The sequence below is a fragment of the Artemia franciscana genome, chromosome 15 (genome assembly GCF_032884065.1).
Source record: "Artemia franciscana chromosome 15, ASM3288406v1, whole genome shotgun sequence".
NCBI lineage: Eukaryota > Metazoa > Arthropoda > Branchiopoda > Anostraca > Artemiidae > Artemia > Artemia franciscana.
This window is the reverse complement of record NC_088877.1, coordinates 9294703-9312284: the sequence shown is the minus strand read 5'-3', so window position 1 is coordinate 9312284 and position 17582 is coordinate 9294703. Positions and strand designations below refer to the sequence as shown.

The 17582-nt window shown below is 34.7% G+C and overlaps 1 protein-coding gene across 1 annotated transcript; it reads left to right on the top strand.

Annotated features, from left to right (window-relative positions):
- The first annotated feature begins 597 nt into the window (after window positions 1-597).
- On the top strand, window positions 598-16626 carry LOC136036016 (mucin-2-like). The gene is made up of 2 exons (XM_065717938.1): window positions 598-736; window positions 14217-16626. The coding sequence occupies exons 1-2, from the start codon at window positions 734-736 to the stop codon at window positions 16449-16451; spliced, it is 2238 nt and encodes a 745-aa protein (XP_065574010.1). The 5' UTR covers window positions 598-733; the 3' UTR covers window positions 16452-16626.
- The last annotated feature ends 956 nt before the right edge of the window (window positions 16627-17582 follow it).

The window sequence follows — 17582 nt, the reverse complement described above, 5'->3', positions numbered from 1 at the left end:
ACAAACTTTAATGACAAGAACGGCGAGTTGAGAAGGTGGTAGCCGAAGCTATTAGGGACGGGAGGTGTGAGAATATTCGGAATAGTTTTCGTTTTATTTTAAGTTTTAATATCACTCGTTACTTTCGTATAAAAAACGTTTTTTTTTAACTTTTATCACGTAGGATGAGATCATAATCTCAAAAAATTATGTTATTTTCGCTAATCTTTTGCAACATCTGGTCTTTTTGAAACCCTTCTGTAAGTATTGCCGTACTTAAAATTGATCTTTCAATGAAATTAGGTGTGTTGAAAAATGCCGACTGACAACTTTGTCCTCATTTAAACAGCCTTGGATTAAATATTTTCTTAATGGACCGAGTGAAAGGAATTGCTCAGCCTGTGTAGATTACGTATACCTGAGCGAATTAAAAAAACAAAAGGAGTCAACGCACTTCTATATGTATGGTGAAAGGAACGTATATCTCATCCGGCGGAATCATCTGTCCATCTAAAAACCGGCTACATCAATGCGGAAGAATCTTCGCCTCGCAGCATGCCCTTGAATTAAACTTACTACTCTTCGTGATCCTCTTTGATTGGATGAAATCTGGTAGATAAAACCTGAAAAGACTCTTTTCCTAGGGGCCATTTGTGGAATAGTAAAAGATATACTAAAGTTGAAGACAATAGTTTTAATGTAGCAGATGGTCCCTCGTCTCTACAACAAAAAGAGTGGGGATAGTTAAGCGAAAATGGTGAGGTTTTTTTAATGTATATCTTGCAGTGCAGTTTTTAAACATCTGAAGACATTTTCACTGTTTTTAAATTTTATGTTCTATTAAAAAAGGGTAATTTTCAAATTAACTCACTAATGAGATAGCTATGAAATAGAAATATGTTTAGAATCAGAATTTCACCCTGAATCCTAAAAAAACACTAATTTGAGGCAGAAATGAACCTTACCCCCCACACCCGCCTAATGTGCAGTCACATAGCCTGAGCTGAATATATCTAGCGAGTTTTCCGTAAGTCAGTCTTTTCTTCTAACAGTGTGACAAACTAATTGAAAATTCATGCCATGTAAACTACTGCGGGTATGTGTTTGTATATTAGGGTGTGGGGGTAGAGTTCATTTCTTACACAGATGAATGTTATATTTAGGTTCAAAATGAAATTCTAATGGTACATCTATTTTTAGCTATCTCATTAGTGAGTTAATTGGAAAATAAGTATTGCTTATTTTCTTCCTCCATGGCACTATAATAGGAAAATAAGGTGAAAATTTCAGATGAATAATGTTTTTAGTAAATTGTCTGTGCTAAGCAGAAACGTTTCGGATATTAGCAGATAAACTGCTTAATTTTTCGTCATTTTTTTTTTTCGTAAATAATTATTTTACTCACTGTTTTTTTTTTTTGGTAATTTTGGTTAAAATAAATAAATTGAAAATAAAATAGAGGAGTTTCTGAAATTTAAACGTTATTAGCGTATTAAAAATGAGGCTGTTCAACACAGCTTTAGGTCAAACTCCCTCTTGATGCTAAATAAATAAATAAGAAAAAATAATCTAACAGAAAATCGTTCGCTAAACGACGTTGTTTATATTTCCTTATGAAATATTAAATATGACATTGATGCCTTAATGTCAGTTTTAGAAAATAATGGTTAAATTCCAAAAATCTCGTCGGCAGATCTAACTGTATTTTTTTTTTCATTAAGTTCATCACCTCAGATTACTTACAAAAAAGAAATAGTCTCAGAGAAATAAGCCAAAATGTTACTTCAGAAGAATCTCTATTGACTTGCAGTTTCAGCCAGTGTGTACGAGAAACTAATAAAAGAGGAAATAAAGCAGGTTTAATGTGGGATAGAAATTAAGACTGGTAGCAAAACTACCAGTGCATCGGTACAAATTCTAATTTAATGAAGTCAATTAATGTAGCCAATTAATGAAGTCAATTAAGAGTCTAACCTGTGGTTTTCATGAATGTGATCTTTTTTTTTTTTTTTTTTTTTTTTTTTTTTTTTTTTTTTTTCTGTACGCAAAACGTTTCACAGATAAAAGATGCTGGAAAATCGCCAAAATGTTCACCCAGAAACGGTTCATTGTAGCTTTTGAAACGCAAAAAATATTGTAAGATATTTAAATAAAGAAACATTATTTTTATATCTCATAAGCCCATTGCGGAATATTTGAACAGCTAAATCAAGCTCTAGGAGCATGAACAATATTTAAACGGATAACCTGTATAAGCCCGGGCTAGCTATACTTAATTAAAAATATAATTCTAATCTTTTAGTTTCGTATCCCTGGAAATTCCTTCAGGCCCTAAGGATTAAAATCTTGGATTAAAAGGACATGACTCTCAGGTTTTTTTTTGTCAAATATTAATGGAAAACTTTTGATGATTAGTTTTTCAGTTATTTGCAATTTATGGTTCCAAAAAGCTTTCAATTCAGAATAACAGATACGATTTTTAACGGCTCAGTAGAAATATTTCAATGGAGGCGTTGAACTATTGTGACGCATAAACTTACAGTAAAAAACATAAGAAACTTGTTGGTCTATGCAAAGCGGCCATTTTTTGCGTGAAATCACATCACTGTGAATTCAGGATAAACTTATTTGTATCCATCCTGAAATATTCTCAAAACAGACAGTTATATTGATTATAAAATACTTAGGGATAGACAAAGATGAATCAGTAGAAACAACAGAAGGATTTTTTTTTCTCTAAGGTACAGAATTATACTTCTTGTGCCCCTTTGGCTCAAGTTTTTTTTGTTTACTTTTGCTTAATATAAAGCAAAAGTAAGAATAGAAAAAATAAAAAAAAATACTAATATTCAGGTTTTATTAGAGAATTTATTAATTTGCCGAGTGAGCTATTGGTAGCTGTTGTTATCAGGTTGCCTAACTATTTGGTGCCGTTTATAAAAAAAAAAATATATATTTGCATTACCTTGAAAACAGCAGATTAAGAAATGAAGAAGATTTAAAAGCTAAAAGGTTTATTAGATCTAATGGTTAATTAATAATGGGTATATATAATGGTTAGGGGTATAATAGAGATTAAATTTAAAGCTAAAATCAGAAGATTTCTAAAATTTCCTTATTCCTTATTGGTAAAACAGGAATCGGAACCAGAATTTATATCTTTTGATTTCCAATAGCCTGATATAAGAAGAGCTAAGTGAATTCTGAACCAAATCCGTCATTTTGTCATAAATGACCCACTAAGCCTAGGGTGGTAAATTCCAACACAAAATAATTATTTTTAAGCTCCAATTAATTAGTACTAATTACTTTCTGAAAACGCAATGAAATGCCCCCCCCCCCTCTAAAAAACGTTTAAATCCTAAACTTGCCATAGAATAATCTTGAAGAATGGCAGCTGGAAAATTACTGTCGTTTTATTTTAGACTTCCTGATATACCCAGGAATAAAATTAAGTCAAATCCGCCGTTTTGTAACAAGCGACAATCCAAGCCCATGGCTTCGAAGTTCAATTTAAACAATAGCTGTCATGTTCAAATAAACCAACACTAACAATTTATTTCAAAGCTACTCAATAATGGAAGTAATTTGAAATGTCGGGCCCCCACAGAAGTCCCCTAAGAGTATTCTCAAAGAAAGGCAGGGATTTTGTGATAATAATAATCTACTGGCCTACTGGCCCATCCATATACTCGCTCATACTAGTTTAGTCCGTTTCATGTTTTAAGGATATCCCAATTTTTCAACACACATATCACTATTTATTATTTTAAATAATAGTGAAAAGCTCTTCTGACAATAATTATTTTTCGTATTTTGAAAGACATTTATATTCCCTGAGCCCCACTGGCTCTGGATGTGGCAAGTGTTAGCAAACTCAACTTAAGAGGATACAAAGTAAATACTACTTAGGGGGCTTAAAAGTCATAAAAGTCTCGTAATTCTGTTTTCATTGTCTAAGCCGGGCCACCCTAAGCATTTAGGCGTTAGAATTATGCTTTAGGCGCTAGAATTGCTAGCGCCACCTTATAATCCAGCTTTCTCTAAACTATAAGCATCTAAAACATAAAAAAACATTTAAACTATATTCTAAGTTTACTATTTCATACAATTACGATAACACAGCAGTCATTTACACTTTCCAAAGGTAACAGCAACCAAGAGTTCAAGATTATTTTGTTTGGGAGGGGGGTTGCATTTTTGTCAAACTGTAGTGACCAAATTGTTAAGGTTGACGTTTCGCGCTATATGAAATCGAATTCCGAATTTCTTTTATAAAAAGTACATTCTTCATTCCTTTGCAACCTGTTTTTATTAAGAAGGACATCCTAAGCCTGCCGCCTTGCCACCCTTTAAACCTTGGACCCCAGACAGCAGTTTAGTTCGCCTATATAGTAGAGCCGGTCCTTGCTTTTACATTATATTTTAGGGAATCTTCGTTTTTTGCTAGTTCTTTAACATTTCTAATACATTTTACTCCTATGTATTAAATGCATACATTCATTAAAAGAAAGTCCGTGTCTTTGATCTGCATGGAGTGTTGCGATAGGTGGCAAAATAATATAGGTAATAAAGACTGTAATGTTATTTTTTATGACGTGAAAATGAATCATTATGCTATAAGTGTCTTTTAAAAGCAAGCTACAATCAAATAACAAATTTTTCCTCTTTTATGATTTCAATTAATCCCTTTCTTTCTCTCTGGCTGTCTCTCTGGGCTCTCTCTTCCTTTACTTTGAGTTGCTTTAATTTGCTGTGACACAATTGCGTCTTATGTTTTATAGACTTGGTGGAGTTTCTGGTTGGGGGAGGGGGTTACGTGGGAGGATCTTTCCATGGATAACTTTTTTCTTGGGGAAAGGTAATTTTCCATGAAGGGGGGCACCGGATTTCCCAGCATTATTTAAAAAACGATCAAAAATTAAATGAAAAAAAGCAACAAGTTTTTTCAACTGAAAGTAAGGAGCTACATTAAAATTTAAACCGAACAGAAATTATTGCATATATAAGAGGTTTTGCCCCCTCGTTAACACCTCCCTCTTTAGGCTAAAGTTTTTTTTTAGTTCTTTCAAAAGAGCTATTTATTCTAATTAAACGGCCTTTGTGATTCAGGGGTCATTCTTAAAGAATTGGAAGAAGATTCGAGCTTTAGCGTAAAGAGCGAAATATTGGCGAGGGGGCAAATCCCCTCATGTATATAATAAGTTTTATTCGTTTTGAGTTTTAATGTTGCTCTTTACTTGCAGTTGAAAAAACTCGTTTTTTTATATTTGATTAGGCTGCTCATAAGGATTGTGTCACTTGGAAACTTGACTATGTACTCAATAAATACAATAGTTGCATACGTACCGCATGTACAGGGCCTTATCCAGAATTTTTTCGGGGGAGGGGCTACCAAAAAAAATTACGGAAGGTTCTTACCTTTAAGCTTTGAAAAACACATCAGTTTTTCTATTCATTTTTGTTACGTTTTTACGAGTCGGACAAAAATTTCGGGGGTGGATCAAAACCTCTAGCCCCCTTCTACCTGGATAAGGCCATGCACATACATATCACCTATGTAAGTGCAGAATCATCGTAATTCCGTGCTGTTCTGCATGAAGGTCCCATCTGACGTTTGCGTTTGCTGAGCTGCATTCAAAGGGAGGATAAGCTGGACAATGTTCAATCACTTTTTGGTCCTCCCGATCCAAAATTTTTCTTCTCATCTTCCCTTTTAGAGCAGCTTAACAAATGATTTTGAATCTCCGGAACCTCCTTCTTTTTGATCCTCCGGATCCAAAATTATGCCTCTCATCTTCCCTTTTAGAGCAGCTTAACAAATGATTTTGAATCTCTGGAACCTCCTTCTTTTTGATCCTCCGGATCCAAAATTATGCCTCTCATCTTCCCTTTTAGAGCAGCTTAACAAATGATTTTGAATCTCCGGAACCTCCTTCTTTTTGATCCTCCGGATCCAAAATTATGCCTCTCATCTTCCCTTTTAGAGCAGCTTAACAAATGATTTTGAATCTCCGGAACCTCCTTCTTTTCGATCCTCCGGATCCAAAATTATGCTTCTCATCTTCCCTTTTAGAGCAGCTTAACAAATGATTTTGAATCTCCGGAACCTCCTTCTTTTTGGTCCTCCTGATCCAAAATTATGCCTCTCATCTTCCCTTCTAGAGCAGCTTAACAAATGATTTTGAACCTCCGGAACCTCCTTCTAGGTATCCATGCAATAGCCATCCTTTTAGGCATCCATGCAAGGATATGTTCTCATTCAAGCATCCTCAATAAATCCATTTTTCCTTTTTCGGGGTCTTCTTCTACCAATGAGTTTTAAAAAAATATATTTCTCTTGTTTCCTGTTTCTCTAAAAAAAAAAAATTCGGTCTCATCGCCATATTTTACCTTCTAATTCTAAATCATATTACCTTCTAATTTCACTTTCATACTTTCTTTTGTCGCAGTTTATTCTAACACCCTATCTAATGGAGCCTCTTAGTATCGTCTTCAGGGCTCTGTGATGTACATTATCTTGTTTTGTAATAATTCCTTTATATAATAGGAGCAAAACATTGGTAAAAGCAAAACATCGAGCTGGGAAAAAAATCCCAATAAATAAATAAAATAGTTAATAAAAATGCACTAAAACACATATAAACAAGAAAAACGAGTATAAACTAAACTATCAATAACGGATAAGATACAAAATTTTTCACACTAAGACACACAAAACTGTTTTGTCATTAGTGATATCATACTCTAAGACATCTAATATATGGTTACAAGAAATTTGAATTGTTGATGAGAAAGTGGAACCCAGACAGCTACATTAAAATACATACAAATAATAAAAAGGGATCAAATCCTTACTATCAATAAGAAACAGAATAATGAATCTATAGCACTGAAACTAACACAATTGTTTTGGTATTAACAATTTAAAAAGCAAAGAATTCCTCTCTCTGTGTTTAAGGGACATATAGATACTGTTTGGAAAAAAACACTATGTTTGATATGATTTTAATGTTAAAAAGCTTTTTTGTTTTAATCGGTTGCATTGTTGCAAATCCACTTCCACATAGGGGGAAGGGGGACTAATTAGCTTTTTCCAATTTAATCTAAAAAGTGTTTCTCAAAATTCAAGAGGTTGATTTTTTTTAGTTTTTTCTAAATGAATGTACCTATCATGCATTCAATAAAATCTGATTTCTTATTTTATAACAAAAATGCCAAAATTGTGTATTTTAAATTGCCCCTCCCTCCCCATTGGCATTTGTGTGATCGATGTAATCGGGGTGCCACTGTCCGATCACATTCTGTATAGTATATGCGTGTTTTTGAAAAAAAGAAATATGCCATACGAAGTTATTTAATCTCAAATTTATACCTAATATATTTAGTCTGATGCTTGATTCAATCAATGGTTTATTTTAAGTAGACAAATAATGAAAATACAACAAAATTTAATAAACATAATAAACCGTATAAATGTGTCATAGTAGAAATAAAAGCTTAGTAATTTCTTAATGCAATAATAATATTCACAGTAAAAAAAAAAAAACAAAAAAAAAAACAGAAAAAACTCATAGTTATTAGAATAAATTTGAACGAAGGTACTTGTGTCTTATAGCCACCACCCACAAGTTCTTTCGAGAAGTGAAGTTTTGTTAATGCTAATGAAATAAAACAAAATATAATGAAAATATAATACTTTTTCAACAAAATTATGAAAATTAAAAAAAGAATTATGGGAGGGGGGCGCCCATACCGCATTATATAACCTAACCTAACCAAAATACCAACTAAATATTTAATTAAAATATGGCTACAATATTGTTTCCCACCGAGCCGAAGCTAATATTGCCTGGTATAAAGATTAAGGAAACCAGTTATTGTCTTATGTTCGCGATAGAAATTAAATAAAAAAAAACTAATTTTTTTAGCTGAAAGTAAGGAGCGACATTAAAACTTAAAACGAACAGAAATTACTCCGTATATGAAATGGGTTGTCCCCTCCACAATCCCTCGCTCTTTACGCTAAAGCTTTTAATTAGTTTAAAAAGTAGAATTGTGGCAAAAAGTCAAACTTTAGCGTAAAGAGCGAGGGATTGTGGAGGGGACAACCCATTTCATATACGGAGTAATTTCTGTTCGTTTTAAGTTTTAATGTCGCTCCTTACTTTCAGCTAAAAAAATTAGTTTTTTTTTATTTAATTTCTGAACGTTTTTGAATTAATGCATGTTTGGTTTTGGCTCTCCGCACATAAATTATTAAAATGAAATTTGCATATTAATTCCTTTTTTGGCTAAATGGCTTTCTCTTAGTTTTGATCAGATGATTTTGAGAAATAAGGGGTGAGGAAGGAGGCCTAGTTGCCCTGTAATTTTTCGGTTACTTAAAAAGGCAACTAGAACTTTTAATTTTAACGAACGTTTTTATTAGTAAAAAATATGCGTAACTTAAGAATTAACTTACGTAACAAACTTTCATAACCTTATATTTTTATTATGTATACGAGGGGGTTTGTACCCTCGTTAATACCTCGCTCTTTACACTAAATCGTAAGTTTTGTCCCAATTCTTTAAGAATGACCCCCTGAATCAGAAAGGCCGTAGAATAAATAGTTGAAATTACTAAAAATACTTTAGCATAAAGAGCAAGGTATTTATCTCCTCCTAAATACCTCGCTCTTTATGCTAAAGTATTTTTAGAACCCCTCATATGCGTAATAATCTCTGTTCGTTTTAAGTTTCAATGCTACTTCTTCCTTTCATTTGAAAAAACGTTTTCATGTTTATTTTTCATTGTTTTCTTATAGTAATGCTAGAGAATCCTGCGCCCTTTTCATTGAATTTTTCTTCCCCCATGACAGATTCCTCCAAGGAAAGATCCTCCAACATAGCCCCCTCTCCTCAGCCCCACCCCCAAATAAAATAAAATCCCCCTGAAAACGTCTGTACACTTCCCAATAACCATTACTATATGTAAACACTGGTCAAAGTTTGTAACTTGCAGCCCCTCCCCCAGGGATTGTGGGGGAGTAAGTCATCCCCAAAGACATAGTTAATATGGTTTTCGACTATGCTGAACAAAATGGCTATCTCAAAATTTTGATCCGTTGACTTTGGGAAAAGAATGAGCGTGGGAGGGGGCCTAGATGCCCTCCAAATTTTTTGGTCACTTAAAAAGGGCACTAGAACTTTTCATTTCCGTTAGAATGAGCCCTCTTGCGACATTCTAGGACCACTTGGTCGATACGATGACCCCTGGGAAAAAAAACAAAAAACAAACAAACAAATAAACACGCACCCGTGATTTGTCTTCTGGCAAAAAATACAAAATTCCACATTTTTGTAGATAGGAGCTTGAAACTTCTACAGTAGGGTTCTCTGATACGCTGAATCTGATGGTGTCATTTTCGTTAAGATCCTACGACTTTTAGGGGGCGTTTCCCCCTATTTTCATAAATAAGGCAAATTTTCTCAGGCTCGTAACTTTTGATGGGTTGGACTAAACTTGATGAAACCTATATATTTAAAATCAGAATTAAAATGCGATTCTTTTGATGTAGCTATTGATATCAAAATTCAATTCTTTAGAGTTTTGGTTACTATTGAGCCGGGTCGCTCCTTACGAACTGTTTGACAAGATCTTGAGTATGGTGGCTATAAGGCAAAAGTACCGAACGTATTTATGAATATTAAGCGAAGGATGTCACAAAGACTATTATTCTTGGGTTCACGAAGACAGTTCGAATCTCCCGTTGAGGTTGACTAATTCTTTCTTTTATCCAACCGAACCGACTATAGTCGGAAACGACTATATTATCCATCCGACTATAGTCAGCAAAATTATTTTTTAAACTGTATTCGACAATCGTAGAGAGACATGTGATAATCCATGGAGCTAGAGGGGAGTGCCGGTTGTAATGACAACTTGTGATTTTGACGATATGTTGAGTATGCGCATAAAATTCTTTAACCGTTTGTAGCTAGTAATTAAACTCAATGGCTTTACTTAGGAAGGCTATGTTTCAAATTTTAAAACATTTGAAAGGTTGAAATTTATCTATGCTGATAATTATGGAAGTTTAATATAACCCTGCGAAATTTTTCTAATGGCTTTAGCTAAATAGTAGGCTAGCTATATGGGCCATATGAGACATAAATTGCGCATTTTGAAATTTTGTCATTAATTTGCCATATAATGTTTGTTCCAATTCTAATTTCTATTCTATTTATATATTAATAGCAGAAATTTGTGTTTTCTTTTATTATCATGATAGTTAGTTTAGAATTGAACAGAATTTACCTCACTGATATTGCAAGGAGATGTCCAACTATATTACAGCTTTAATAGAGAAATTCTAAGCAATCCATTTGATACTTGATGTATACCAGTTCGTAACTATGAACCTATTTGGAGGAGAGGCTTTAAGCTAAGATAAAGAAGTGTAGAAATGCAAAACAAGAAAATTCTTTGAAAAAAAAAATTAACATACTATAGGAAAAGTCGTAATGTGGGACACAGAGCGCGCTTACATCCTTGCTTGGAAAGATCATACCAAAATGAGTGATGCCTCGTTTTATTAGTATTATTTTTTCAAAAAAAAACGGATGGCATTATATCGCTCGATAAAAAAAATTTTTATTGCATCAACCAACTAAGTTCAAATCTTGTTCCGGCATAAGAATTTCAGAGGTTGCCAAAGTCCTGTGAAAATGTTTAATTTAATTTACAGTAGTTAACAAAACTACTTAAATTTGTTCTGTTTATGGTTGTCTGCGCTATCGGAAAGTTATTATTACTTTTAATGTTTTGAGTAATTGGTTTCACGATTGTCTATTCATCCAAGAAAATTTCAAAGCTATTAATAATTAAATAAGTTAAAATATAATTAAGTATTTAATGAATAATTATGAATAATTGTATATATCCTGCACTTAACTTTGTTTTGAAAATATTTTGGGTTCAACTGTTTTAAGATATTTCACGAAAGTGTGTTTTTCGTATCGGTATATGAAAATCTCAAGAGGATTAGAAAAAATTCTCGAAAAGAAGTGTCTGATTAAAAAAAAGAAATCCAAACATTTATGTATTTTAGCAAGTTTTCTTCCAAAAGTTCTCAAGCGCAATGGAGTTTTTGGCTTTTCGTGTTGTATTTTATAATCACAGCGTTGTTTTAAAATTCATTTCGAGGATGGGGGACGGGAAGCTTATGAGGACACCAAAAATATTTAAATTGTATGAAAATAAATAAGAACTACTGTAAAATTCATAAGACTTAGGCTTATGGGTGAGCTCGGACCTGAAGCACCAAGCTAAATTGATCCGTGCTTTGAAAATTACTTCAGTAATCTTTCATTAATACTTTCAAAAAAAATTACTACTTTTATAGTACTTACTACATTAAAAAAGTAGGTCTACTACTACATTAATACTTTCAAAAAAGTAGTACTTTCAAAAAAACCTTTTCTGAGTAGTTGAACGATAGCCCTTCTATGGATAGATTTAATATTTTTTTTTTTTTTTTTTTGCATTAAATTTAGCAATATATTTAGTCGGGCTCCAGGCTTGAGCGCTCATTGTCAAGACTCTCCTTACTTGTCTTATATTTTTATGTAGTTTTGATATAGTTTTAATATTTGAACATTTTGAGGATTATTCCCCAGCCTTGAAAAGTAGTGAGTCCCCACCAAAGAAACAAAATAATATTCTACATTGTAGTTGTTTATTTGAATTCCACAGGATTTTTAAAGGATAGCACCAATTCCCAAAGCAAAAAATAAACAAAACAACTATTATAAAAAAAGTTCAGCTTTATTAATTATCGTAAGCCTTTGCAAAGCATCTCAATTCCCAAAATATCTTCATAATAGCTATACATCATAAGCAAAGATATAATATGCATCTGTATTCCTTTTCGAATTTTTCGCCTTTACCAAGTTCTTAATAGTATTTAGTAACCATGTTTGGTAAAAAGTTAATTAAAGCTGGGACTGATTACCCATAGCAATAAGCTGTAATTTGCAATTAGGGAATACCAGCTAACCGGTTCTGATCGCCAACGTGAACATAGATGAGACTGATAGTCCACCGGTTTGCATTCACTTAAATGAAGAGGATCCATCAAGGCCAAACAGCTTATATTGATATAAAAGTCCTTCAGAAGAAAATGTCAAGAGGTTATTCCTACGGTTCTAGAATTTCTGGTTACTCTACCCATACGTGATCACCTCATAACAAAACCTTAGCTTATTCAAATTAGGGAAGACATTATGACTTCTTGTTAGAATGCCTATACAATTCAAAAACCTACTAAGCCAAGCCCTCTTAAAGATGAAATAGTAAGAGGGAGAGGAGGCTATTACCAAAGCAGACCCCCAACCTTTTAGAATTACATAGAAATAAAACAAGTCTTTTACAAAGTATTAGAGCCCCTCCGTAGAAAATCATCTTGTGTAGAATACCTCTACAAGCCCAAAACCTACTAAACCAAGCCTACACGTAGATGGAATTGCAGGGAGGGGTTTGGGAGGGTATTTCCATTGCTGTCTCCCTAGCCTATTTAAATTATATAAAAGTAAAACAAACCTTATACGAAGTGCTGGAGCCCCTTCCAAGAAAATATTTCCTACCTCTCTACTACTACTGCTGCTACTAAAACTCACTCCAGTACCAAGCCACTTGAGACCAACACAGCAACGCACGGTACTCCTCAACCCCAATCTGTCAGAAGTCTCCCTCTTTGCACCATCCCAAGACGTTCTAGTTTCCAGTACATCCTCCCTTACGAACTCCTCCCATCCCTTTCTTTGACGATCTGCTTTTCGTTTGGCCCTAGATGGTATTAATTCTTACGTCTCAGCTAAAATCAATAACTTCTTCAACAAGGATAAAAAACTTCCTTTAACTTGTCTGGGTATTCTTGCTAATGTACTAATTATTATTTTAAAATATCTTTAGTATTAAAAGGAACTACTCTTCATAAATGCCTTTTTTTGGGGGGGGGGAATCAGTGTGTAAGTCTTTTTTAGCCTTTATTAGCTGCAAATAGTTTTTTCAATGCATCTCTGGGTAAAAAGAGAAAATACTTCTGTATGCTACAAAACGAACAGAAAAATGGTTTTCTATAATCAAATAATAGCTCTTTTGTTTAATACCGAGAGAAAAATAAGTTGAATTTTTATTGCAGCAAAAATAATTTAAAAAATAATTTAAATAACACGTATTTATCGCTCGGTCGGAAAAATGTAATTTTAACGCTTAATTTTGGTTTAATTCCCATGTGAAAAGAAGCTTCAGTTAGTTTCTAGTGTACAGCTCTACACACTGGGGAATGAAAAAATATTGGGGGCAAGGAGTAGGTTCTTTGAGTTAAGGCTCCATAAGGCCCTGCCACAAGGTTCAATGAAGTTTTGTTTATTTTAAAGCGTCACGCCCTCAAACTTTACCAAAATAATCTTTATAATAGTAAAGAACTGAGAATGTAATTAGGTAGCAGAAACAGTCTGTAAAATAGTATTTAGTATGGTGATTACGAAAATTTACTTATGATTTTTCAAATTTTGACTTCTCCATCTTTCTCTTTATTCTCTTCCTCCCCAATTTTTCTCCTCCTGAAAAAATTCCTACTCACTTAACTGTGTAGGTTATTTATCCCTTTTTCTGTTCCTCCATTTTTTTCTTTCTAAAGTGTGGCTGTTTTCATGTCGTTGATTGACCCTTAACATCCTTGGTGTACATACCTTCGACGTCAGGCAGAGTAAATTTCCAGTTTTTAATCTTAATATTGTTAATTTTTCATATTGCAAGGCTGTTTAGTGGCACCCGTGTTACCCAAACAGACCTTAAGGTCAGTAATAAGTTCCTTCTTGATTTGGCACCCCTAAAAGAAATCGAAGGATTGGATACCGATATTTAGATTTTTGGTTACCACTATGAATTTTCATTTGTTTTGATATGTCAAAAAAAAAAGAAATTGAAAATGAAGAATAAAATCAGCTATAAATTACGTTTACGGATCATATGTTTTGTTACATTCAGCAAAATCGCCAATTGGTTTCTTTTTCTTAACTGTATATAGCTATATAACACGAAACTATTTTCTCAACACACACTTAAGCAGAAGGTAAAATAATTTTAGCTCTCAAGTAAACCAGATTTCTGTGTTTCCTATAGAATATAGTCCTTATTTGCATAATATCTTACTTAACTTTCCAATCCTAAGCTATTTCTCCTTTTTCAGATTTTTCGGCTTAGCAATTATCTCTTAGCTGGGTTTTTGGTAACAGCAGTGAGAGGAGGTCTCTTAGGAGATAGTCATGGTTCTCATCATGGACACCATGAAGACAATGAGCCAAATAGTATAAATGCCATCCTGTCTTCTGGATCCTCTCAGGCTTCACTAAAAGCAGCTGCTTCGAAACAAGGATATCCAAGAGAAGGATATCCAAAAGAAGAATCAAGAATTGATTGCAGTAATCCTTTTTACACCGTTCTTCCAGAATGTGCTCCACCAACAACAACTAGGCCACCTTGCTTCCCTGGGTCCGAAGATCCTTCCTGTCCAATAGTCTGTAATGCTTCCTTCAGAGATCCTCGATGCCCTACTACTACTACCACGACAACAACAACGACAACAACCAAGCCACCTTGCTTCCCTGGCTCAAAAGATCCTTCCTGTCCCATAATTTGTAATGTATCCTTCAGAGATGTCCGGTGTCCTACTACTACCACCACGACAACAACTACAACAACAACTAAACCACCCTGCTTCCCGGGTTCAAAAGATCCTTCCTGCCCCATTATATGTAATGCATCATTTAGAGATGTCCGGTGTCCTACCACCACCACCACAACAACAACTAAGCCACCCTGCTTCCCTGGCTCAAGAGATCCTTCCTGTCCCATAGTCTGTAATGCATCATTCAGAGATGTCCGGTGTCCTACTACTACCACCACGACAACAACTACAACAACAACTAAGCCACCTTGCTTCCCTGGCTCAAAAGATCCTTCCTGTCCCATAATTTGCAATGCATCATTTAGAGATGTCCGGTGTCCTACTACCACTACCACAACAACAACTACAACAACAACTAAGCCACCCTGTTTTCCTGGCTCAAGAGATCCTTCCTGTCCTATAATCTGTAATGCATCCTTCAGAGATGTCCGGTGTCCTACTACCACCACCACGACAACAACTACAACAACAACTAAGCCACCTTGCTTCCCTGGCTCAAAAGATCCTTCCTGTCCCATAATTTGTAATGCATCATTTAGAGATGTCCGGTGTCCTACTACCACCACCACGACAACAACAACTAAGCCACCCTGCTTCCCTGGCTCAAGAGATCCTTCCTGTCCCATAATTTGTAATGCATCATTTAGAGATGTCCGGTGTCCTACTACCACTACCACAACAACAACTACAACAACAACTAAGCCACCCTGCTTTCCTGGGTCAAGAGATCCATCATGCCCTGTTGTTTGCAATGCTTCATTTAGAGATCCTCGCTGCCCAACAACAACTACGACAACTACAACTACCACTACTAGGCCACCAACTCAGCCAGTGGTTCAAGAAACAACTCCTAATCTGGAATATTTACCACCTGTTGACTATCTACCTCCAGTCTCCCCTGATTCTTCCAATTTGGGAGCTCTCTTTCTTCAGCCAGTTGTTGCTGAGGTTGAACCTACTACCACAACAACCACGAGAAAAACACCTACAACTGCTAAAAACAAGGAAGATTTTGACTGTAGCCATCCATTCCATGCTTTCCTTTGTGGAGAAAGTCCGAAAAAGAAGAAAAAGAAGATAATAAAAGTAAAATCTACTACTGCCCGAGCAATTACAACAACTGAGCTACCAACACAGCCCCCTTGCCTCCCAGGAGAAGTAGGACCACAATGCCCAGAAGCAAATCCATCTATTGATGTACGAGTTTTTGAGAAGCGTCCAACAACCACTACTACTGTTAGCACAACCACAACTAGAGCTACCACAACTGAGTTACCAGTGACTACAAAAGCACTGTGCTTTCCTGGATCAAGCGATCCGGACTGTCCTATTGTATGCGATGAAACCTTTGCCGATTCACGGTGCCCCACAACCACAGTTCGCCCAACATCTACAGTTGCTCTTGTAACTACATCTCTTCCTAAAGCTATCGTGAAGAAACTTGTGAAAGTACCAGTTGCTCCAAAAGTAGTGCCAAGTGGTGAAAATGATCCAAACCATCCTTTCCACTCCTTCCTTTTACAAAAACCAAAGAATAGGAAAGTCAAAGTTAAGAAGATTTCCTTCCTGAAGAATCCGTTGTCTCAAGAAGCTTCTGCAGCATCATCTAGCTCAGCTCAGATTGTGGAAGCTCCCAATAATAGAAGGTTTAGAGCGTCTGATTCCTTATCCCCCCTTCCAGGATTTTTTGAATCAACAAGAATCAAAAGCAGGCGAGGAAATGCCGAAACATTGTAGATCAAAAATGTAGAAAAATTCTATTTTATTACTGCCGTTAGTATTATGAAACTAAATGCAAAGTAACAGCTTGGTTTATCGATACTGCCAATGTTTGGCGTAAGTTTTTTTTTTTATAAAATGGCTGATTTTTGTAAATATATTGTACGATATTTCCTTTTCTTCCTGAAAATAAGTTATTCTTTCATTAAATATATTAGTTTTATTTTTTTATCAGGTCTATGATGGTACCGGTTATGCGTGGAACCATGGAACTGTGTATATTATCTTTAATTTGATTTTCATATCATTATACCAAAGCATTATTATATATCATATATATTTTCATATACCTTAAATATAGTACCCATGCTGTTTAATATTCTCGGGTTTTTTCTAAAATAATTACTTAAGACCAGAGATTGAAAACATTAATAGTTGTTTTTCTGCATGGGTGTGTGAAGAGAAGTTGGGTTAAAACGACAAATATCTCTCCGCAAGGAAGCCAAAAACATTTATGAAGCGCAAAATTAGGGTGTGTTTGGAAAAGATACATTAGGCAAAATTTGTAATATTTTGAAAAGATTCAACAATTTCTTAATAATGATGCTTTTCTTTCTACTCCCCCTCCCATACCCGAATAAACCCTTACCAAATTAATGCGCAACTTTTTAATTAAAAATATCCTTTCTTCCTTGATTTTGTGTTTGGCAAAAGAAAGGATAAAATAAAAGAAAAAAAAAAATCTAACTTGTAGTACTTCTCATTTTCTCTAACAACTCGTGGTCACGAACTGTGAGCAAGGAACGGCCTGTGCAATGAGAGTTAACTAAGCAGTTTACTCTGGGATGACCGTATCCTAAAAATGGTCCTAGAATATCGAAAGAGGACTAATTTAAACAGACAAATTAAAGTTGTAGCGTCTCTTTCAATTACAAAATATACTGTGCCAAAGATAAGGGGTGTTTTCTGCCAATTTATGGCAAAAAAATTGGTGAAGTAGGGTCATGCTGCTACCGAGTGAAAATCCGAAATAGCCAACCAATTCAGAACTGAAAAAAGATCCAATATTGAGCTTCCTAGTTTCAGAGGCAATAATGCGAAGTCGTGGCGTATTCTTTCCTAAAGATGCACGCAGTCCATACATGATAA